The sequence below is a fragment of the Palaemon carinicauda genome, chromosome 26 (genome assembly GCF_036898095.1).
Source record: "Palaemon carinicauda isolate YSFRI2023 chromosome 26, ASM3689809v2, whole genome shotgun sequence".
Lineage (NCBI taxonomy): Eukaryota > Metazoa > Arthropoda > Malacostraca > Decapoda > Palaemonidae > Palaemon > Palaemon carinicauda.
In genome coordinates, this window is record NC_090750.1 from 41,592,183 (window position 1) to 41,615,236 (window position 23,054).

The 23,054-nt window shown below is 50.3% G+C and overlaps 1 protein-coding gene across 1 annotated transcript in view; it reads left to right on the forward strand.

The window, feature by feature from the left end:
- Positions 1-219: 219 nt before the first annotated feature.
- LOC137619507 (ankyrin repeat and MYND domain-containing protein 2-like) overlaps positions 220-23,054 on the forward strand; it is a 62,003-nt gene continuing 39,168 nt past the window's right edge. Inside the window, exon 1 of the mRNA XM_068349599.1 lies at positions 220-476. Within this exon, the coding sequence (XP_068205700.1) occupies positions 282-476 (195 nt within the window). The 5' untranslated portion in view covers positions 220-281. The remainder of the gene's footprint in view (positions 477-23,054) is intronic.

Genomic DNA, 23,054 nt, shown 5'->3' on the forward strand with positions numbered 1-23,054 from the left:
TTCTGAGTGATGTCATGTCTTTCATCATAATTGTTGGGGGCATCGCACATCACTCTAAAGCAACTTTGCGAGAGCCTTTCATATAAGGAATAATAGTTTTTGCTAACTTCATATGGACTTGATAACATACGCAGAGTACTGTTCGGTTAAACTTTATTATTTTCTTTTTTAAGGCGAACACTGTAATAAGTGTAGGGAGTTACCGACTTCCCGTGCCCAGCGGTCTTCTTACATCCAAGTAGAAGAGGAGAAGGGGAATGTTCCAGACGTAAACAAACATCATGTCCGAAGTCACTGACAAGATTCCTCCCCCGGAAATTATCGGGTTAGTTGCAACCAATGAAATTCAGAATATCAAAGCCCTTCTGTTGAAGGGTGAAGGCAAAGTTACCGATGTAGATACTAACGGGATGACACCGCTGCATCATGCTGCGTTTAAGGGAAATGCGGAACTTTGCAAGCTGTTCCTGGACCACGTAAGTTGACACGTACTTACTTGTAAGGTATACCTTTTATGTGTTAATTTTCGCTATAAAAAGGCTGTCATGCCAATGGCTATGTCATGATGACTAGTTTTTCCCATTATGGAAAGCGATTACCAACTCGTGTAATAATGGGATGAATAGAAACTGCCTACCTTTACTTTCTTAGCTTTTGTGCCGGTGTGACGGTCTGAACGATCCCCCAGTCTCAGAATTCTTCTTGACATTGTATAATGGTTCTTTTCCGCCATTAGCTCGCTTCGCTCGCATGAAAATAAAACATCAAGCTCGTATGTACTGGCAAGCGGTAATGTTGAGCTGTGCACGCTAACATTACAGGAAAATAAAACATCAACCTCGTATGCACTGGCAATCGGTAATGTTCGCGCATGCGCAGATTATCAGGGAGAATTCTGAGACTGGGGGATCGTTCAGACCGTTACACCCGAGTTGATTGAATGTTAAAGAAGAGGCAATTTTACCCGTCCCACTAAAATAGACTAACACAATTCTGAATTGTAATTTCTCAGTCCTGGTATAATCTTTTCGGAGCCTTTGTATAATGACAGACTGGTCCTCCCCCGTGCATTCAAAATGAGTATTTATTTCCCCGTTTTGGTAAATATATGATACTTTAATCTCTAGCCAAATACTTGAACCATATATTTTTCCTACTTGCTATCTTGTGTTTTATGCATTTCTGACCCTGATTATTGGGGCAAACCACCCGTTCTTAAGGACAATTATGGAGGACCCCAGTGGGAAACCGGGGTTTTTTGGCTGGGGGAAACGTCATAAACGAGTGATTTGCAGCAATGATTATGGTCAGAAATGCAAAATAAGCGCAAGATAACCAGTTGGAAAAATATATGGTTCACGTAAATGGCTGAAAACAGGCAAAATGTGATTATTTAACTTATGAGGTTTGTAAAAGGGTACAAAACCTAACAAATCCACCTAAACTAACCTAGTAGTCCCCAGGTCACAACCCCTAGCCCGGGGGCAAGCCCCCCGTACCCCTTTCCCAGGTCACAACCGCTATCCGGACCCCCCATTCCCAGGTCACAAACTTGAAGTAAATCACAAATAAATCATTACATTATGATAAAGTAAATCACAAGTAATTCCTTACCTAATGATTGACACCGTCGCCTTTTTTTTTTTTATTTAATTTTATTTGGGGGGGGGGGGCAATCTTTTCATAAGCTTTGCAGTAGAAAATGTGCTGGCCTTCCATGAAAATTAACTCAGAATCGGACCATTGAGGCACTATTTCTCTGTTATTTTTTAATTACACATGAGTAACAGTAGCTTTACAGTGAACGAAGAGCATTTCCATCATATGATAATCAATTGCTGACATAAACAAAATTACACTAAATTTTGAAATAGATTGATGTGCTTCCCTTAAGTTCCCTCTTGGAGACGTCTATACGAGATGTTGGATAAGTTGAAACTGAAGACGAAGGTGGGAAAAAATGGCTTTTTTTAAATATTTAACTTAGCCGATGGATATATATATAGCTAACGTCTCCGACGGTCCGGCAGCCGATTCAAAACTCGCGGGCGATCGAGGGGTTGGGTTGCTGGGTGAACACTAGCGCCACCACTCGGCAGGATACCATCACTATTCCAAAGTTCTTCAGTTGTTCTTTGCCGAGTCGAGTGTAAACATTGATTCCTTGCTTGCGCTAACCTCAAGTTTTCTACAATTTGGTGAAGTACTTGTTTTGGTTTTTGGCTTTCGATTGGTTGGTTATTCTTTCAACTTTTTCTCAAACAATAAAGATCTTAGAGAGAAAATTTTACCCTTGCTTTTTTTATCTCTCTGGATTTTCCACGATAGAGAGAGAGAATATGGCCGACCCTTCCCCCAGTGTATGGGAAGTGTGTGAAAGGCTTTAAGTTTTTAGTTTGTTCCGTAATTGAATACAAACCACGCTATTTACATAGGGTAATTACTTTGGCGACAGCCGATGACGAGCCATAAAGTTTTAACGAGGGTTTCCTACCCCACCGCTAGTTAGCGGGGGGGTAGGGAGGGGTAGCTAGCTACCCCTCCCCCCTCACACACACCGGTGATTGATCCACTTTACTTTTGGCTCGGAGAGACGACAGACCTGTCAGCGCTCTCCTCTCTTTTGACTGCCATAATTTTTGTTTGCTTTTTCTTTCAGTGTTTGTGTGTGAAGTTGGCCTCTACTCTCCTTATGCGCACTTGCCCTGGACTTCCCGGCCGCCCTTGTGGGACCTTTATGTCGGCCGTGGAAACGGATCCTCACTCCTTATGCCCCCAGTGTAGGGGCCAGCGGTGTGATAGTTCTAATTTGTGCATTGAGTGTAGGGAGTGGTCTACCTCCCTGTGGGAGAGGTTCGCCCGGCGACGTAAGAAGAAGGCTAAGAGGGATATTTCTCCTTCCGAGGTTTCTCGGAAGAGAGAAAATCCTAAGTCTTCTTCTTCCGCCGCCCATTCCTCCTCCGAAGCTCCCGCTCGGGCGGCCTCTTCCGAGTGTCCGGCGAGAGGTAGCGTAGACCGTAATGTTGACGTCATTAACCGATCCCGTGGTGAGGGAGAGGTCGTTGCCTACCATAGCGAGGCGGCTGCCCCTCCCCCCTCGGAGGAGGTATTTGTTTCTAACAATGACCTTATTCAGCTTTGGGCTTCCTTGGGGCTACAGGGTTCGCCCTCCAAGGAAGCCTTGTTTGGTATGATCAAACGGGGTGCGGCTGCCGAACAATCGTCAACCTCAGCGGACATAGATCCTCTGTCTGTGGTTGACGTTGTTGTGTCGGAAACATCCCGTGGGTCTGACAAAACTCCTGTTCCTGTGGCTGCGGTAGCAGAAGGCTCTGTCTCCCCCTCCGAACATACTTCGAGGGAGGAGCTTAGTCCCACGGTCTCCCCTTCCGTTGAGACTCCCTCTCGGGGGAGTTCTCTGGTAGAGACGCCCCTCGTGGACGTATAAGGCGGAAGGCTCGCCCTCCCCTTCGCCGTAGAGGCCTTCCTTCCCCCTTCAAAGGGGTTAAGAGGCGCCTCTTCGGCTCGTCGTCACAACAGTCCTCTGCGGAGGAGACGACTCGCCGTTCTCCTGATCTACCTGCTACCAACCTTGACCTCTCCAGGGATCGTTCGCGATCCCCGTCGGAGGATGGTCGTCCTTCGGGACAATGTGAGCTGTCACCTCAACCATCTACATCTAAAGCTGCTGATGCGCTTTACGTGCCGGAAACTGCCACTGCGCAACCTCCTGACCTTTCGGGGTCTCAGGGACTTGAGCGCGCAACTGCGCCGCTCTCCCCTAAGCGTAAGGCTCCGCCTGCGCACCCTGCTGCTGTTGTTCCTGTCATTCCTGACAAAGCCCCTCGGCGCTCACCCTTAGGCGTTCGCGCCACTGTTCCTGTTGCTAGCCAGGGTTCCCCTGCGCGCCCACGCCCATCGGCGCCCCGTCGCCCTCCAGCAGTTCCTGAAGTAGCGCGCAAGCGCCCAACTGCGCAAGTGCGTCCTGTTCCTGTTATAGCGCCGCCGCGCTCTCCTGCGCGCTTGCGGCCAGTTCCTGATAAGGCGCTTACGCGTCCACCAGTGCCCCAGCAGCCTCCAGTGCTCACGCGCCCTCCGGCACCTCACCGGCCCCTGTTCCTGTTTCACCGCGCGCGATCCAGGAGGTTCCTAAGTTGGCGCACAGGCGCCCACAGGTTCCTTCGGACTCGTCTCGCCCTGCGGGGGAGAGACGCGATACGCGTCCCCGCGCGATTCCAGCTTCAGCGCTCACATGCACCCCAACGCACCCACGTGCCGCTTTGGGCCCATCGCGCCCACCTAAGGAGGTTCACGATACAAGGGAGGCTCACGATACGAGAGAGGTTCGCGATGCGCGCCCGCGTGCAGTTCCTGTTCCAGCACCAACGCGACCACGCGTCGCGACGACTCAGCTCGTCGCCCCAGAGGTTGCCAAGTCAGTGCACGGGCGCTCACGGCCACCTCTGGAACCGCGCGAATCTACCACTGATATGATCGCGCCCGACGCGCCCAAAATGAGCCCTGTTCCTGCTTCACGCCCCGTGCCTGTCTTTAAGACAGCGGTGGTGGCGCAACGAACTCCAGAAGGCACTCACGCGGCTCGCACTTCGCGACCTCCGAAGCAGCGAACCCCGACGCGACCTGCTCCTGATACGCGCCATGCGCGCCCACGATCGCCAGCGCATCTAGCGCTTGCACAGGCGAGTAAACCGGTCCAGCCAGACCGTCATCAAACCTCTCGTTCCCAGGTCGCTCGCGACCCTGCTCCCGCACTATCGCGCCCTCGGCCAGTCCTACCGGACACCCGCTCGGGCGCTCCTGTTATCGCTCGCCCTCAGGGGCTGCACCAGATCGCTGCGCGCCCGCGCGTTCGGCCGCTTCTGTTCCAGCTCCTGATCGCCGCACGCCCACACCATCGCCCACTCGCGCTCGCAGGCATGTTCCCGCTTAGGCTACCGTGCGCCCCCACGGCCACGCTCCCGCTCTGTTTCCAGCTCGCCATCGCTCCTGACCATCCTCCTGCGCACAATCACGCCCTTCTCTCGCGCGCGACCCTGATCTGGGCCCGTCATATGAGCCCCAGCGCGATCGCCGACAGGCGGTTTCTTCCTTGTCGCATTCCCCTCCCCGCAAGCGCAGACCAGCGCGCTCGCCAGAGGGGAAACGCTCCTCGGACAGGTCTAGGGATTCTTCTCTTACAGCCTTGCAGGCGAACCCTCGTGTGTCGACTCCTTCTAGGGATCCCTCGATCCCCTTTTTTCAGAGAGAGTGTTTGACAGCGCTGCTGTCAGTCAGCAGCCCTGGTTCGACACCCTACTCAGAGCTCTCATGCGGGCGATTAAGCCAACACTCTCTGATTCGGGTCGCGAACCAGCAGCAGCTTCTTCCCCCCTGAAAAGGAAGAGAGGAGTCTCTCCTATGGATCCTCCTCCGAGGCCTATGCTGTCCCTGCGTAGATCCTTGCGCAAGGATCCTACTCCCCCTCAGACATTCTCGCCCTTTCCTGCGGAGGAGGATTACCCCTCCTCAGGGGAGTCGGTTGAGCAGGAATACTCCCCCATCGCACCAATGGTGGATGTTCCTCCTCTTCCCGAGAGGTCTCCTCGTCCCGAGGTGGAGAAGGACTTGCCCCCTTCGCTTCTAGAGTCCTGCATCCCTCCCAGGAAGGAACCTAAGAACTCTTGGACGATTCCAAAATCGTCTACTAGGATCAGTCAGGAACAGCCCAGAGCCGTAGAGGATGCCCACATTTCCCCCCAGGAAGAGCCTCTGGGGTCCGGAGACTTCGCTGTAAGTCCGACAGGAGGCGAGCACCAGGAGTCAGAACACGCGTTCTGGCAGGTCCTGACTCTCATGAGGAACCTTAATGGGATTCCAGACCCTGAGGTCCCACCTCGTGAAGGTAAGGACACGGTCCTGGATCGCGTCTACGGCACTCAGAAACCCTCTAGGGCCAGCGCAGCATTGCCCTGGTCCCAAGGGATGAAGAGCGCCAGAGACAAGATCGAGGGCCAGCTCGCGGAGCTTGCCTCCTCCACTAGATCCAGTGCCGGAAATAAGCTCCTCCCTCCTCCTCGTGTCCATCAGAGGAGGTACTTTGAAATCCTTGAGGAGTCTTCGCTGAGCCTTCCCTTACATCACTCAGTGGAAGGACTCACAGGGGGAGTCCCTCTTGAGAGGCTCTCCAACCGGCACGTACCCTTCTCAGCCACTGAGATTCAGAGCCAGGAGAAGGCCATCAAGTGCGCTATGCAAGCCACTTCATGGCTCGACATCTGGCTGGGGTCTCTGGGCATCCTGGTGCGGTCCGAGGATCTCTCCAAGGAACGCACCAGGAAAGCGCTGGAAACTTTTCTCCTCTCAGGCACTCGGACCATCGAGTTCCTGTCCCACCAAGTCTCGAGCTTGTGGGCCAACATGATCCTCAAACGCAGGGACGCTGTTGCCGAGAGGTTCCACCATAAGGTTCCCAGCGCCGAGTCGAGCAGGCTCAGACACTCTTCCGTCCTCGGTAAGAGCTTGTTTGAGCCTAAGGACGTGGAGCTCTCTGCCGAGAGGTGGAGGAAATCCAACCAGGATTCCCTCATCCATAGGGCCCTGACATCGAGGCCCTATAAGCCTCTGGCGGTTCAGCAGCCCCGTCCCCTCAAGGATACGAAGAAGACTACCGTAGCAGCGAAGCCCAAGGTGTCTAGGCCCTTTCTTGCCAAGGGCAGGAGGGGGAAGAAGTCCTCCAAGGGAGGCAAGAACCCTAGAGGCTCCGGCCGAGGCCGGAAGCGCTAGGGTTGGCATTCCCCCCGCGTGCCCACCAGTGGGGGGATGCCTGCAGAGTTGCACAGCAAGGTGGCAGTAACTCGGGGCGGATGCCTGGACGGTCTCTGTGATATCCCTAGGGCATCACGCCCCGTTCACAGCATCTCTCCCTCCCCTGACAGCGAATCCAGTGTCGTTGAGCTCTTTTGCCATGGGATCGGCAAAAGGGCAGGCCCTTCGGACCGAAGTCCAGACCATGTTGGAGAAGGACGCTCTCCAGGAGGTCGTGGACGGGTCCCCAGGCTTCTACAGTCGACTCTTTCTTGTGAGAAAGGTGTCTGGAGGCTGGAGACCAGTCATCGACCTCTCGACACTGAACGGGTTTGTCAAGCAGACTTCGTTCAGTATGGAGACGGCAGACACGGCCAGACTTGCAGTGAGACCACGAGACTTCATGTGCACACTGGATCTGAAGGACGCGTACTTCCAGATCCCAATCCATCCGTCTTCAAGGAAGTACCTGAGATTTTGCCTAGACAACAAGATCTACCAGTTCAAGGTGCTGTGTTTCGGTCTCTCCACAGCGCCTCAGGTGTTCACCAGAGTCTTCACCATCATCTCTGCTTGGGCTCACAGGATCGGCATCCGTCTCCTTCGTTACCTGGACGACTGGCTGATCCTGGCAGACTCGGAGGCATCCCTTCTTCGCCACCGAGACAAGCTCCTCGAAGTTTGCCAGGATCTGGGGATCGTGGTAAACCTTGAGAAGTCCTCTCTGCAGCCCTCTCAGAAACTGGTATATCTAGGCATGATCATAGACACCAATCTCCACAAAGCCTTCCCATCAGACGAAAGGATAGCAAGGCTGAGGAAGGTTGCGAAACCTTTCCTCAATCGAGAAGAACTCCCAGCTCAATCGTGGCTTCGTCTCCTCGGCCACCTCTCCTCCCTGACCCGTCTCGTCCCCAACAGTCGCCTCAGGATGAGATCCGTTCAGTGGCGACTCAAGGACTCGACTCCCCGGACATCGTGATCCCCATGGGATCTGCGGAACGAGCGGACCTCAGATGGTGGGTGGCAGACGAGAACCTGCGAAAGGGAGTGGATCTTCTCGTCTCTACCCCGGATTTGATGCTGTTTTCAGACGCATCAAACAAGGGGTGGGGTGCCCACGTTCTGAACCACAGGGCCTCAGGCCTGTGGTCAGAATCAGAAAAGTACCTTCACATAAACCTGCTAGAAATGAAGGCCGTGTTCCTGGCACTTCAAAAGTTCCACCAAGTCCTGGCGGGCCACTCCGTGGTGGTGATGAGCGACAACACCACGGTGGTGGCTTACATCAACAAGCAGGGAGGTACCTTTTCGGAACAGCTGTCCCATCTTGCAGTAGAGATCCTGAGATGGTCCGAAGCTCACTCGATATCACTTGCGGCTCGCTTCATTCCAGGCAAGAGGAATGTGCTCGCCGACAGTCTGAGCAGAGCGACGCAGATAGTGAGTACCGAGTGGTCTTTGGATCCTCGGATAGCCAACAAAGTCCTGACTTTGTGGGGTTCCCCGACTGTGGACCTGTTCGCTACAGCGTTGAACACCAAGCTTCCGCTGTACTGCTCCCCAGTCCCGGACCCCAAGGCCCTCTGACAAGATGCCTTCCAACAACGGTGGGACAACGTCGACGTGTACGCCTTTCCCCCATTCTGTCTGATGAGGAGGGTCCTCAACAAGACCAGAACATCGGTCAATCTCTCGATGACCTTGATAGCTCCGCTATGACATCATGCAGAGTTGTTTCTGGACCTTCTGCAGCTCCTCACGGAGATCCCGTGGGAGCTCCCTCCACGTCACGAGCTACTCAAACAACCACACTGCAACATCTTCCACAAAGCCGTAGCTTCGCTTCGACTTCACGCCTGGAGACTATCCAGCATCTCCTCAAGGAGAGAGGATTTTCGCAACATGTTGCAGAAAGGATGTCTGGCCACCTGCGCAGGTCATCCGCAGGAGTCTACCAGGCGAAGTGGCGAGTTTTCTGTAGTTGGTGTCGTGGAAGGGGTATCTCTCCCCTCGATGCCACTTTACCAGCAATAGCGGAGTTCCTTGTGTATCTGCGGGAAGAAATGCGCCTTTCAGTCTCGGCAGTGAAAGGCTATCACTCAGCCTTAAGTCTTGCCTTCAGGCTCAAAGGAATGGACATTTCCTCCTCGCTGGAACTGTCTCTTCTCATACGGAGTTACGAACTTACCTGCCCTCAGTCGGAAGTGAGACCTCCTCCTTGGAACGTGGTTCGGGTTCTCAGGTCTCTTAAGGGGCCTCCCTACGAAACATTACGCCAGGCTTCTGATCGCCACCTTACCTGGAAGACGATGTTCCTGCTAGCTCTGGCCTCGGCCAAGCGAGTCAGCGAACTGCATGGTCTCTCGTACGACGTCGCCCATTCAAGGGGATGGGGGGAGGTAACGTTCGGCTTCGTCCCTGAGTTTGTTGCTGGACCCTAGGTTCGACTCTTTCCAGGTCTCGAGTCTTCGTTCTGTAACAGATGACCCAGACCATCTCCTACTGTGCCCAGTCAGGAGTCTGAGGTTGTATCTTAAAAGAACAGCTGCAGTCCGCCCCCAGGTGCGAGCCCTGTTTGTTAGCACCGGGGAAACGAAGAGGAGGGTCACCAGGAATACCATCTCGGCCTGGATCCGCAAGGTGATTCACCTGGCCTTGAGTTCTGACCCTCCTCCGTCACGGCGCCCTAGGGCGCATGATGTCAGGGTCGTTGCTACGTCCCTGGCCTTCAAGAAGAACTTTTCGGTGACGCAGGTCCTGCAAGCTGGGGTGTGGAAGCATCAGACCACCTTCACGGCCCACTACCTGCAAGACGTGACACACAGACGGCTCGATACGTTTTCTATCGGCCCTGTGGTGGCTGCACAACAGCTGGTCTAACCTCAGGCTCCTAATTGGACAAGTAGCAGAGGGTTGAGGGCATTGTTACCCGGTTTTAGTATGTGTGAATGAAAAGATCTGTCTGGCCCTTTTCTTTTCTTCATCCTCTCCTCCCTTGGAGAAAAACAGCATCCTGGGTCCTTTGCACAGCTGACCTCGAACCTCTGCAGATAAGCCATGCTTCCTTGTGTTCCTAGTATTAACACGTTGACTGCGATTGGCAATATTGTGAAACGGCCCAATGGGCGTTCTCTTTAACACCAATTAAAATCAGTAACCAGCTAGCTATTGACGTGAGAATTGTTATGGTGTATCCGTGAGGTAAGCCGAGTGCTCAGCCAGTGTAAAAAGCGTGACTTTATGTGGTACACTTCGCCTGACATAATAAAAGTCTTCATTACAGGCGTTGTGTACCTAATATGGACATAATAGATGTGGTCATATATGGCTCATGTCGCCCAAAATGATTAGAGATAGTTCTACTGGCGTTGTGTGCCGAATATGGTCACACTTTGGATGTTCAGTTATGGTGCATATCGCTCAGACTGATCTAGGGAATTACCGTATGCAACATGTACCAGACATGGCTCATACTCAGTGTGACTAAAAGGCACACATCGCCCTGAATGATTGCATACACACAAACACACACACATATATATAACACCTTTGTATGTTTTCATATGTGCAAATAAAATTTGTAGTACACACGTGTGTATATAGGAATATATATAAACATTCACTTGAATATAATATATATAAGATGTACATACATGTTACAGACACACACATTAGGAAACATATATAAAGGCTGTATTTTTGGCAATATAAATTTGTATTTTGCATAGATAAACGTATTTACATACAAGTAAATTATTTAGGTCGTCTTCAGTTATTCATACAGTATATATCTGTCCATCTGTATATGGTAGCCCATCTTTTTGTACCTGTCTCTCCATGTATATACATACATACATACATACATACATATATTCACACTTATGCAAGAGAGGAATAAAATGTGGAAAAGAACTCTTCCTTATGTCTGTATAAGAGAATATATTATAATATAAAATATTAGAAAATAAGATAAAGGAAGTAACAGAAAAAGGAATGGCACATACACACAAAATTGGTAGTTTATATATACATATATATATATATATATATATATATATATATATATATATATATATATATATATATATATATATATATATATATATATATATATATATATATATATATACACTTGCATAAACAGACTAATATACAAATTACCCATTGTCCCAATATGATGAAAAATTAACATCCCAGAAAATATTTGAATTCTTGCCTTCCTTTTAGTACCATATGTATGTATGTATATTTACTGTATGTATGTATGTATATATATATATATATATATATATATATATATATATATATATATATATATATATATTTGTGTGTGTGTGTGTGTGTGTATGTATGTATGTGTGTGTGTATGTATGTATGTGTGTGTGTGTGTATGTATGTATGTATGTAAGTATTACTTGCTTTGTCATTTCTACTTATTCCTTTATATTATATATATACACACTGTATACACACAAAAGCGTACATATGCATACAGAAAAAATTCCCTGACTGAAGCTCCTGGCCCCAAAGCCAAGAAAAGAAGGCTTTGTCGTTCCTGTTATGAGATACTGTCACAAAATAAAGGAAGTTCTGTAGCTCAAAAGAAAGCACGAAGAGTAAACACATAATGTGAGAATTGTGAGGGTAAACCTTTCCTTTGTCTCAGTTGTTTCAACTTGAAACATTCAGTTTGAAGAATATAAATTTGTGTATTTTATTGGTTTTTCTTATGTAGAAGCAACACAGAAAAAAAAAATCTTAATTTTATACTTGTACTCTAAATACCACGATATCCTTCATCATACATGGATATTTTTTTCACCAAGAAAAGGATACTATTTTTTTTTCAGAAGTAAAATGTTTACCAAACTGATTTATTTTTCTATTGAATTTATATAAATGTAATCTAGGGTTAAAAGGATAGCTTTTTTATTGATCTAATGATAATGTTTTCTATTGTTTTACTGAAAGAAAGAAAGAATTAGAAAAAAAAATATGCCCCTTTTGCCAGCATGTGAAGATTATTTTCAGTAATAAATTAAGTGTTTAGTTAATGTTTTAGTTGATTTTAATTAATTTCCAATATATTACAATAATATTTTGGTAAAAAAAAGCCCATTTTGATAAAATTTGGATACTTGAAAAAAAATATTTAATTCTTAGCATGTGTACCACATAGGGTACACATCGCTCATTCAGAGAGTCCCCGGTGAACCATATGTGGAGCACATCGCAGTCAACGTGTTAAGTTGTAATACTGTCATGTCCCCATACCCTGACGAGGTGGTATTGGGTAGTCCTAGCCTAGATTTCTTTCTAAAGAACTCCAGGTCAACTTCCTATGACATGTCACTGCTCACCTTCACACACGACTTACGTAGGCCGCAGCAGCCCCTCAGCTGTCTGCGAGGCGCAGGGGCCCCAACCCTTGAGTTGCTTTATGAACTCGGGTTCGGGGCCCCTGGGCAAGCCAAAGCCAGTATGGCAGGGGTTAAGGGTTAAGTCACCCCATGTAAATAGCGTGGTTTGTATTCAGTTACGGAACAAATGACAAATTCGTAGATAATTTGTATTTTTCCTAACGATACAAACCTTAGCTATTTACAGTTATGTGCCCGCCAGCCCTGTCCCCCAAGATAAGTCCTACCTCTAAGTAAAGTGGATCAATCACCAGTGTGTGTGAGGGGGGAGGGGTAGCTAGCTACCCCTCCCTACCCCCCGCTAACTAGCGGTGGGGTAAGAAACCCTCGTTAAAACTTTATGGGTCGTCATCGGCTGTCGCCAAAGTAATTACCCTATGTAAATAGCTAAGGTTTGTATCGTTAGGAAAATACAAATTATCTACGAATTTGTCATATTTATTTTATCACTTTATAAATTCTTGTTGATATTTATAGATTTACCTCGATATTTTTATATATCACCCTCCTTACTTAGGTCTCATCGATTCTCACTCCATTTGTACTAAATACTGAGAGAAATTTTGTATTTTTATGGATCGATGGGATGAATATTTTTAGAAAATATTTTAAGTGAATTTTTGTCTTTTTAAAAAAAATTTTCTTTGAATAGTTTTCGATCTGTTTTCAAAGATGAACTAACGTTAAGTTTATTTTTGGTACGCAGTGTGCACTCTATCGTTACGATAGAGAGAGAGAATCACGATTTCACTTTGCATAAGAGTTTGACGTTTAGTTCATTCTTCTTACAAACTGAAGTTTTTTAAATAATAAATATAAGGAACAAGTTATTTTGCAATTTCTTAGTCCTTTTAGTATTTTTTCTTTAGTCAAATAAGCTTTTCTTGACGGAGAGTGAGTGAGCCAGTACTCTCGTAACAAGAGAGAGAGAGAGAGAGAGAGAGAGAAGACAGAGCGCACGATCCAAATCTTTATTCTCGTCCCAAGTCACTATACAGGGAGATAGAGAGTGAGAAACGTTCTTCTCGATTCAGATATTTATTCTCGTCCCAAGTCACTGTATAGGGAGAGAGGGAGAGAAAACGTAATTGTTCCGTAACCGAAATACAAACCACGCTATTTACATAGGGTATTACTTTCGCCGTAGCTGAATGACGAGCCATTAGATTTTTAACGAGGGTTAACTACCCTCTCGCTAGTTAGCAAGGGGGTAGGGGAGGGGTGGCTAGCTACCCCTCCCCCCCTCACACACCGGTGAACTGATTCACTTCACTTTTGACTCGTGTGATGATCAGACCTGTCTGTCTCACCCTCGCATTTTTGAGAGCCTTAATTTTTTTGCTTTTTCTTACAGCTCGTGTGTTTGGAAGTTGGCCTCTCTCTATCATGCGGAAGTGCCCTGGACTACCCGACCGCCCTTGAGGGACGTTCATGTCGGCGGTCGAGACGGACCCCCACACCTTGTGTCTGTACTGCAGAGGTCAACGGTGTGATGAGGATAAAACGTGTAGGGAGTGGTCTACCTCCCAGTGGGAGAGGTTTTCCCGGCGACGTAAGAAGTCTAAGTGTGACCTTTCTCCTTCAAGGGCTTCCTTGAAGAAGGAAGGTTCCAAAGACTCTTCTTCCGTTGCCCGAAGCTCCCACTCGATCGATCTCTCGTGAGAGGCCATCGATTGGTAGCGTAGGCCTTTCTTTTGTTGACCAACCTAGGGGTTCTTGAGAGGCAGTTGCCTCCCATAGCGAGGCAGCTCCTCCTCCTCCTCTGGGGGAGGATAATTGATATTGATGACTCTGTTGCTAACAATGATCTTTTGCAGCTTTGGGCTTCCTTGGGGCTTAAGGGCTCGTCCTCCAGGGAAGCCCTGTTTGACCTGATCCGGTTGGGTTCAGCTGTCAAACAGTCGCTGGTAATAGGAGAGGTAGATCCTCTGTCTTTTGTCGACGTTGTTGTGGCAGAGGCTTCCGACGGGTCGGGTCAAACCCCTGCTGTTGTTGCGGATGTTGCTGAAGGCTCAGTTCCCCCCTCCGAACATCCTTCGAGGGAGGAGCTGGGTCCAACGGTCTCTCCTGCGGGTGATTCTCCCCCTTGGGGGAGTTCACTGACAGAGACTCCTCTTCGGAGGACCGACGATGGTGTTGCTGCCCCTCGAGGTCGTCTTCACCGTAAGGCTCGCTCTCCTCTTCGCCGTAGAGGCCTTCCTTCTCCTTACAAGGGAGTTAGGAGGCGCCTCTTCGGTTCATCGTCTTCGACGTCCCCCGCAGAGGATCCTCCTCGACGTGAGCAGACCGTTGCAGCTGCATCGCTGGACCTCTCAGTAGATCGTTCGCGATCTCCTACGCCTGCCAGACCTGCTAGTCTTCCTTCTCCGTTCCTGGACGCAGATGCGCAGTGGGCGCCAACGCACCCCGTTTTCCATCGGGCACTGGTCCCTTCGGGGCAAAAGGGCTTATCTCACAATGTGAGTACTGTAAGTCCCTTAAGTGCCAGGTTTTGCCTGCGCGCCCACGGTCTCCGCTGTAGCGAACAAGCGCCCTTCTGCTGTAGCTGTGGATCAGATCTCTTCGGACTCAACGCACCAGCGATCTCCTGTAGCTGAGTCATCTCGCCGTAGATTTCCTGCTCGCCAGCGCTCACCTGCGCGTCAGTACTCTCCTGCTCGTCAGGGATCTCCCGTGCGCCAGCGCTCTCCTGCTCGCCAGCCGAAATCTGCGCGCCCTGTTCCTGCTGTGCACCAACGTTCTCCTGAGCGCCCACGATTGCCTACTCACCAGCGCACATCTGCGCGACCTGTTCCTGATGCGCGCCATGCACGCCAACGTTCGCCCGCACGCTCACGATCCCCGGATCTGGGCGCAGGCAAGGAGATTATTCCTTCGCCTCCTCGCCAACGATCTCCTTCGCTCCCTCAGAACTTGCCCACGCGCCAGCCATCGCGCGCATTCACCTGTGCGCACTTCTAGACTAGTACGAGTCTCTGCGTGCCCGCGCGCCCACGAGCGTTCGCCCTTGCGCGCCACTACACCTTCTGGTCCTGCACCTCACCTGATATCTCCTGACCGCGCAACTGCGCGCCAACGATCTCCTGCGCACCCGCGCAATCCTTCGCCTGCGCGCAAGCGCTCTCTAACGCGCCCGCGCGCCCATACTTCAGATCGCCGAAGGTCTCCTACGCCCCCACGCGCTAACTCGCCTGTGTGCAGTCGGTCGCTTTCTCGCCCTACGCGCCATCGCTCGCCAAGGAGCCATCGCTTCCCTGCGCCCCGTCGTTCTCCCGGCCGCCAGCGCTCACCCTTACAACCGCTCGCACCCTCACCTGCGCACCCACATGCACTTTCACCTTCTCGCCCACGCGCATCCGCGTTTTCATCTTCGCGCGCATGTGCGCCATCGTTCGCCCGCGCGCAAACCCGCGATTTTACCATCGCGCGAGCGCGATCTCGACTGCGATTCCCGCCGGGTTTCGCAGCACGGGCAACCTTGCGAGTCTTCTGGAGCACGTACTTCCAGATCATCGTCTTCACGATCTCCACCCCGTAAGCGCAGAACAGCGCACTTGCAGGAGGAGGAAGAATCTTCAGAGAGGTTTAGGCAACACTCTTCTTCTTTTCAGGCAGGCCCTGTGGTGTCTACTCCTAAGGATCGCCCGATCCCCTTCCCTCCAGCGGGATTCGCTGACACTGCGTCTGTCAGCCGTCAGCCTTGGTTTGGGTCCCTGATCAAAGCGGTCGTCCAGGCTGTTAAGCCGGCCCTCGCGTATCTGGGCCTCAAAACAACGGCAGCCTCGTCTCCGCTGAAGAGAAGGAGAGGAGTAGACTTCGTGGTGACTTCTCCTAGGGTTAAACTGGCTCCCAAGAAGTCCGTCAGGAAGGCCCCTTCCCCCCCTCAGTCATTTTCTCCTTCTCCTGTGGACGAAGCCTTTCCGTCCTTAGGAGAATCCAGCGAGGGGAGACATTCTCCCACGGCGCCAATGGGAGGAACCCCACCTCGAGTAGGAGAATCGTCTCGTGTGGGGGCAGAGAGGAGCCCTCAGATTTCTTTACTGGAGTCCTGTATCCTTCCTAGGAGGGAGCCCAAGGACTCGAAGACCGTCCCAAAGTCTTCATCCCGGATTAGACCAGAGCCAGCAAGACCCCAGGAGAACGTCCACGTGTCCCCCCAAGTAGAGCAGCTGGGGACAAGAGACTTTGCTGCCAGTCCACAAGGAGGAGAGCTGCATAAGTCAGAGCATGCCTTCTGGCAGGTCCTGAATCTGATAAGGCAACTCAACAGGTTCGAGGATCCGGTGACCGCCCCTCGCAAAGGCAAGGATACGGTCCTGGACCAAGTCTACGGCACTCAAAAACCTCCAAAGGGCAGTGCGGCTCTGGCCTGGTCCCAGGGGGTGAAGAGCGCCAGAGACAAGGTTGAGAGCCAGCTCTCCGAACTCGCCTCCTCTAGCCGTTCCTCTGCCGGTAACAAATTCCTCCCACCTCCTCGTGTACAACAGAGGAGGTACTTTGAGATCATGGGGGAGTCTTCTTTAGCTCTTCCTCTGTGGAAGAGCTTTCCAGGGTTCTTGAGAAACTCTCCGCCCGGCAGGTGACATTCTCGGCTACAGAGATCTTGAGCCAGGAGAAAGTCGCAAAGTGTGCCATGCAGGCCACTTCGTGGCTGGATGTCTGGCTGGGGTCTCTGGGCATCCTGTTGCGATCCAAGGACTTGTCCAAGGAGAGCACTAGGAAGGCCATGGAGACTTTCCTCCTCTCGGGCACGCGCACCATCGAGTTCCTAGCTCACTAAGTTTCGAACTTGTGGGCAAACTCGATCTTGAAGCGTCGTGATGCGGTGACCGAGAGGTTCCACTTGAAGGTCCCAGCCGTGGATGTCTGCAAGCTCAGACACTCTTCCATCCTTGGAAAGAGCCTGTTTGAGCCCAAGGATGTGGAACGGACAGCTAAGAGGTGAAGGAAATCGAATCACGATTCTCTCCTCCAAAGGGCTCTTACATCCAGACCTTACAAGCCTCCAGCACCTCAACAACAACAGCCTCGTCTGTCTAGGACATTGAAACCGGCTCCGGCAGCAAAGGCAAAGGTGTCCAAACAGCAGCCCTATCCGGTCAAAGACAGGAAGGGCGGAAAGTCCTCCAGGGGAGGCAAGAATCTTAGAGGGAGCGGCCGAGGCCGCAAACGCTAGGATTGGCAATCCCCCTGCATGTCCACCAGTGGGGGGATGCCTGCAAAGTTGCGCGTTCAAGTGGCAGCAACTCGGGGCCGATTCCTGGACGATCTCCGTGACCAGCCAAGGATATCGCGTCCCGTTCAGAACATCTCTACCTCCCCTGACAGCGAATCCAGTGTCGTTGAGCTCCTATGCCATGGGATCAGAAAAGGGCCTAGCCCTTTGGGCAGAAGTCGAGACCATGTTCAAGAAGGATGCTCTCCAAGAGGTCGTCGACGGCTCCCCAGGCTTCTTCAATCGACTCTTTCTTGTAAAGAAGGCGTCTGGAGGCTGGAGACCCGTCATCGACCACTCAGCCCTGAACAAGTTTGTCAAACAAACTTCGTTCAGCATGGAGACACCAGAGATGCTCAGACTTGCAGTGAGACCGCAAGACTTCATGTGCACACTGGATCTAAAGGACGCGTACTTCCAGATCCCAATCCATCTGTCTTCCAGGAAGTACTTGAGATTCAGCCTAGACAAGAAGATCTACCAGTTCAAGGTGCTGTGTTTCGGTCTCTCCACAGCAGCACAGGTGTTCACCAGAGTGTTCACCCTGATTTCTTTGTGGGCACACAGGATCGGCATCCGTCTCCTTCGCTATATGGACGACTGGCTGATCCTGGCAGACTCGGAGTCGACCCTTCTTCGACACCGAGACAAGCTTCTGGGACTTTGCCAAGATCTAGGGATCATGGTAAATCTCGAGAAGTCTTCTCTGCTTCCATCTCAACGACTGGTATATCTAGGCATGATATTGGACACCAGTTTCCACAAAGCCTTTCCATCAGACGACAGGATAGCAAGGCTGAGGAGGGTCGCAGAGCCTTTCCTCAGACAAGAAGAGCTTCCAGCCCAATCTAGGTTATGTCTCCTAGGTCACCTGTCCACATTGGCCCGACTAGTTCCAAACGGCCGCCTCAGGATGAGATCCCTACAATGGCGGCTCAAGTCCCGGTGGAATCAAGGCTACGATTCCCCAGACATTCTGGTCCCTATGGGTCCTGCGGAACGGACGGACCTGCAGTGGTGGTTGACTGACGGAAACCCTCGAAAGGGAGTGGATCTTCTCGTCCTCCCCCCGGATTTGATGCTGTTCTCGGACGCGTCAAAAGAAGGGTGGGGGGCCCACGTTCTGAACCACAGGATCTCAGGCCTATGGTCAGAATCAGAAAAGTACCTCCACATCAATCTGCTAGAAATGAAGGCCGTATATCTGGCCCTGCAAGAGTTCTAACAGACCCTGGCGGGTCACGATGTGGTGGTGATGTGCGACAACACCACAGTAGTGGCTTATATCAACAAACAGGGAGGTACCTTTTCACAACACGTATCCCATCTTGCAGTAGAGATTCTGAGATGGACCAAAGTCCACTCGATACCACTATCAGCTCGCTTCATTCCGGGCAAAAGGAATGTGCTCGCCGACAGTCTGAGCAGAGCTTCGCAGATAGTGAGTACCGAGTGGTCTTTGGATCGTCTAGTAGCCAACAAAGTCCTGACTTTGTGGGGTTCCCCAACAGTGGACCTGTTCGCGACAGCCTTGAACTTAGAGCTGCCGCTGTACTGCTCCACAGTCCCGGACCCCAAGGCACTCTGGAAAGATGCCTTCCAACAACGGTGGGACAACATCGTCGTGTATGCCTTCCCACCGTTCTGTCTGATGAGAAGGGTGCTCAACAAGATCAGACTATCGGTCAACCTGTCAATGACCTTGATAGCTCCGCTATGGCATCAGGCGGAATGGTTCCCGAACCTTCTGCAGCTCCTGATGGAACTCCCGAGAGAACTCCCCCCACGACACGAGCTATTCAGGCAACCACACTGCAACATCTTCCACAAAGCCGTAGCATCGCTTCGACTTCACGCCTGGAGACTACAGAGAGAGAGGCTTTTCGCAACAAGTTGCGGAGAGGATGTCTCGACACCTGCGAAAGTCATCTGCAGGGGTCTACCAGGCGAAGTGGAGAGTCTTCTGTGGTTGGTGTTGTGGGAGGGGTATCTCTCCCCTCGATGCCACTATTCCAGCAATAGCGGAGTTTCTTGTATATTTGCGGGAGGAAATGCGCCTTTCGGTCTCGGCGGTGAAAGGCTATCGCTCAGCCTTAAGCCTGGCCTTCAGGCTGAAAGGAATAGACATTTCTTCATCGCTGGAACTTTCTTTGCTCATACGAAGCTACGAACTTACCTGCCCTCAGTTGGAAGTGAGACCTCCTCCATGGAACATGGTTCGGGTTCTCAGGGCTCTTTAGAGACCTCTGTTCGAACCATTACGCCAGGCTTCTGATCGTCACCTGACTTGGAAGACGGTGTTCCTGCTCACTCTGGCTTCAGCCAAGCGTGTCAGTGAACTTCATGGTCTTTTGTACGACGTCGCCCATTCAAGGGGATGGGGGAAAGTAACGTTCAGGTTCGTCCCTGGGTTTGTTGCTAAAACTCAAAATCCTGGAGTTCTGGACCCACGGTTCGACTCCTTCAGGATTTCGAGGCTTCGTTCTGTAATAGATGACCCAGACCATCTATGCCCAGTAAGGAGTCTGAGGCGTTATCTTAAAAGAACAGCTGCAGTTCGTCCTTGCGTGCAAACCCTGTTTGTGAGCACAGGAAGGACGAAAAGGAGGGTCACCAAGAATACCATCTCAGCTTGGATTCGAAGGGTCATCCATCATGCCCTGAATCCAGACCCTCCTCCGTCACGTCGCCCTAAAGCACACGATGTCAGAGGCATCGCAACGTCCCTGGCATTCAAGAGAAACTTCTCTGTGACACAGGTGCTACAAGCTGGGGTCTGGAAGCGTCAAACGACCTTCACAGCCCACTACCTGCAGGACGTGACCCACAGGAGCCTGGATACTTTCTCTATCGGCCCAGTGGTAGCTGCACAACAGCTGGTCTAACCTCAGGCTCCTTAATGGACAGGTAGCAGAAGGTTGAGGGCATTGTTACCTGGTTTTAGACTGCATGAATGAAAAAGTATGTCTGGCCCTTACTCTTTTCTTCATCCTCCCCTCTCTTGGGGAAAGCAGCATCCTGGTTCTCTGCATAGCTGACCTCAAACCACTGCAGGTAAACCATGCTTCCTTGTGTTCCTAGTATTAATATAATACTGTCGCGTCCCCCATACCCTGACGAGGTGGTATTGGGAACGTCCTAGCCTAGAATTCCATCTAAAGGACTTCGGGTGAACTTCCTAGGACGAGTCACACTTCATTCCTTCACACACAAGCTTATGTAGGCCGCACGTTCCTTGCGGAGCAAGGAATTTGCGAGGTGCAGGGACTCCTTTTCTCGAGTGCTACTCATTCGGATTCTGAGTCCCCAGGCAAAAGCCAAAGCCAGTAAGGCAGGGACTTTCCACCCTACATAAGGGTTAAGTCACCCTATGTAAATAGCGTGGTTTGTATTTCAGTTACGGAACAAATGAAAAATTCGGAGATAATTTGTATTTTTCCCAACCATACAAACCTTAGCTATTTACACATATTTGCCCGCCAGCCCTGTCCCCCGTGAAGTCCTACCTCTAAGCGAAGTGAATCAGTTCACCGGTGTGTGAGGGGGGGAGGGGTAGCTAGCTACTCCTCCCTTACCCCCTCGCTAACTAGCGAGAGGGTAGTTAACCCTCGTTAAAAATCTAATGGCTCGTCATTCAGCTACGCCGAAAGTAATACCCTATGTAAATAGCTAAGGTTTGTATGGTTAGGAAAAATACAAATTATCTCCGAATTTGTCATTTCTTCATGATCTAGTTTTTTATTCTCATCCCAAGTCACTGTACAGAGAGAGAGAGAGAGAGATAAAACGTAGTCCTTCGCATTCTAGTTTGTTGTTCTCGTCCCAAGTCACTGTACAGGGAGAGAAAGAGAGAAAACGTAGTCCTTAGCGATCTAGTTTTTTAGTCTCGTCTCAAGTCACTGATCCTTTTTAACTTTTACTTTATATATTTCACTTTTATTTATATATATGTATATGTTTATTCATTTTTACATGTGTGATACAATTATGTACTAATGAGCTTACACTAAAGGACATATTTCGCAATTCTAACTTTTTGGCTTAAGGAAGAATTGCTTGCTACAGATAGAAATCAGCTTTATTCATGTCCGATGTAAAATTATTAAAAGATGCGAGTGTCAGTGAAAAAAGTGCGAAAAATAAGTTCAGTGTTGCGGAGGGTTCGTCTGTTCGTACTTGCCGCTCACCCAGTCTGAGACCTCTTTCAAGCTCCCCAACCCCTGGGAGAAGGAATGTCACAAGACCAAAGGGAGCGATAGGTATTAAACCATGAACAGACGTTCCCTCACGAGCTGCAGTCGTTGCTCCTCACGATCGTCCTTATTATAAGAGAGACGAGACTAAGTTCTCCTCGTCCTCCGATGACGTTCATCTTAGTAAGAAATTCTGACGTCAGGTTTCACGGCCTCTTAAGAGGAAATTGGTTCCTTCAGAACAAAGTCAACATCCTAGCTGGAGTCACTGGAGCAGCCCGGAACGTATACCTTCATCAGAGGAAGGTTCGCCTGCTAAACGTTCTTTTTTAACGTCAGATTTTGTGGCTCCGGGGGCCCCTGCAAAGAGTCACGGTGCCGTTGTATTATCTGGTTGTTCCAGACGTGACGAGTGCTGCTACTCCCGTTATTAGTGCTAACGTTCACGAACTGACGTTCCCGACGTCACGGTCTGATCCTTGTGTTCAAGATCCTAACTTTAGTGTTTTGCAGGACATGCAGTCTTAGCTGTCCACCTTAATGCAGTCCTACGGTCCTGCTCCTGTTTGACAGGAACCCTTACTTGCGGAGCGTTACGGTTCCGCTAAGCATGACTCAGTTCATCAATAATCTAAGCGTGAGGCTTTAAGTCACGCTGACGTGAGCCCTAGTATTAACCTTGCTGTCAAGTGAGGTACTGATCGTAAATCTCGACATGACGTCGAACGTCAGTCCTTATAGTCCAACCGTGACGTCGAACGTCAGTCCTTATAGTCCAACCGTGACGTCGAACGTCAGTCCTTATAGTCCAACCGTGACGTCGAGCTGCAGTCACTGCAGTCACGACGTGATGTTGAATGTCAGACACCGCAGTCACGACGTGACATCGAACTTAAGACGCCGCAGTCACGACGTGACGTCGATGCAGTCCCGATGTGACGTCGATGCAGTCCCGACGTGACGTCGATGCAGTCCCGACGTGACGTCGATGCAGTTCCGACGTGATGTCGATGCAGTCCCGACATGATGTCGTCCTTCAACCTCTACCTGTTCTTCATCGACAGGTTGATGCTAGTTGTCAAGCTTTTCCATCGCAACTTCTTAATGGCTCTCAACCAATTAGAGACTTAGACTTCCGGATGAAGAGGATATTTCTCCTTTCCAGCTGTACCTTTGGGTATCTTGTCTGAAGTAGAGGAACCTAGATCTGCCTAACAATCTTTATATCTTAAGAAGATCATGCCTTTTTTTAAGGAAGTTTTTCCTTCGCATTTTGTTCCTGCTGCTCCACGCTCGCCTCCTTCAGAATTCACTTTAGGGTTGGCTGCTACAGCTCCCTCTTTTTCTAAAATCGTGCTCTCTCGGTATTCTACGAGAGTTTTACGTTTGCTGAGAGAATGGTTGAAGACTATAAGAAGT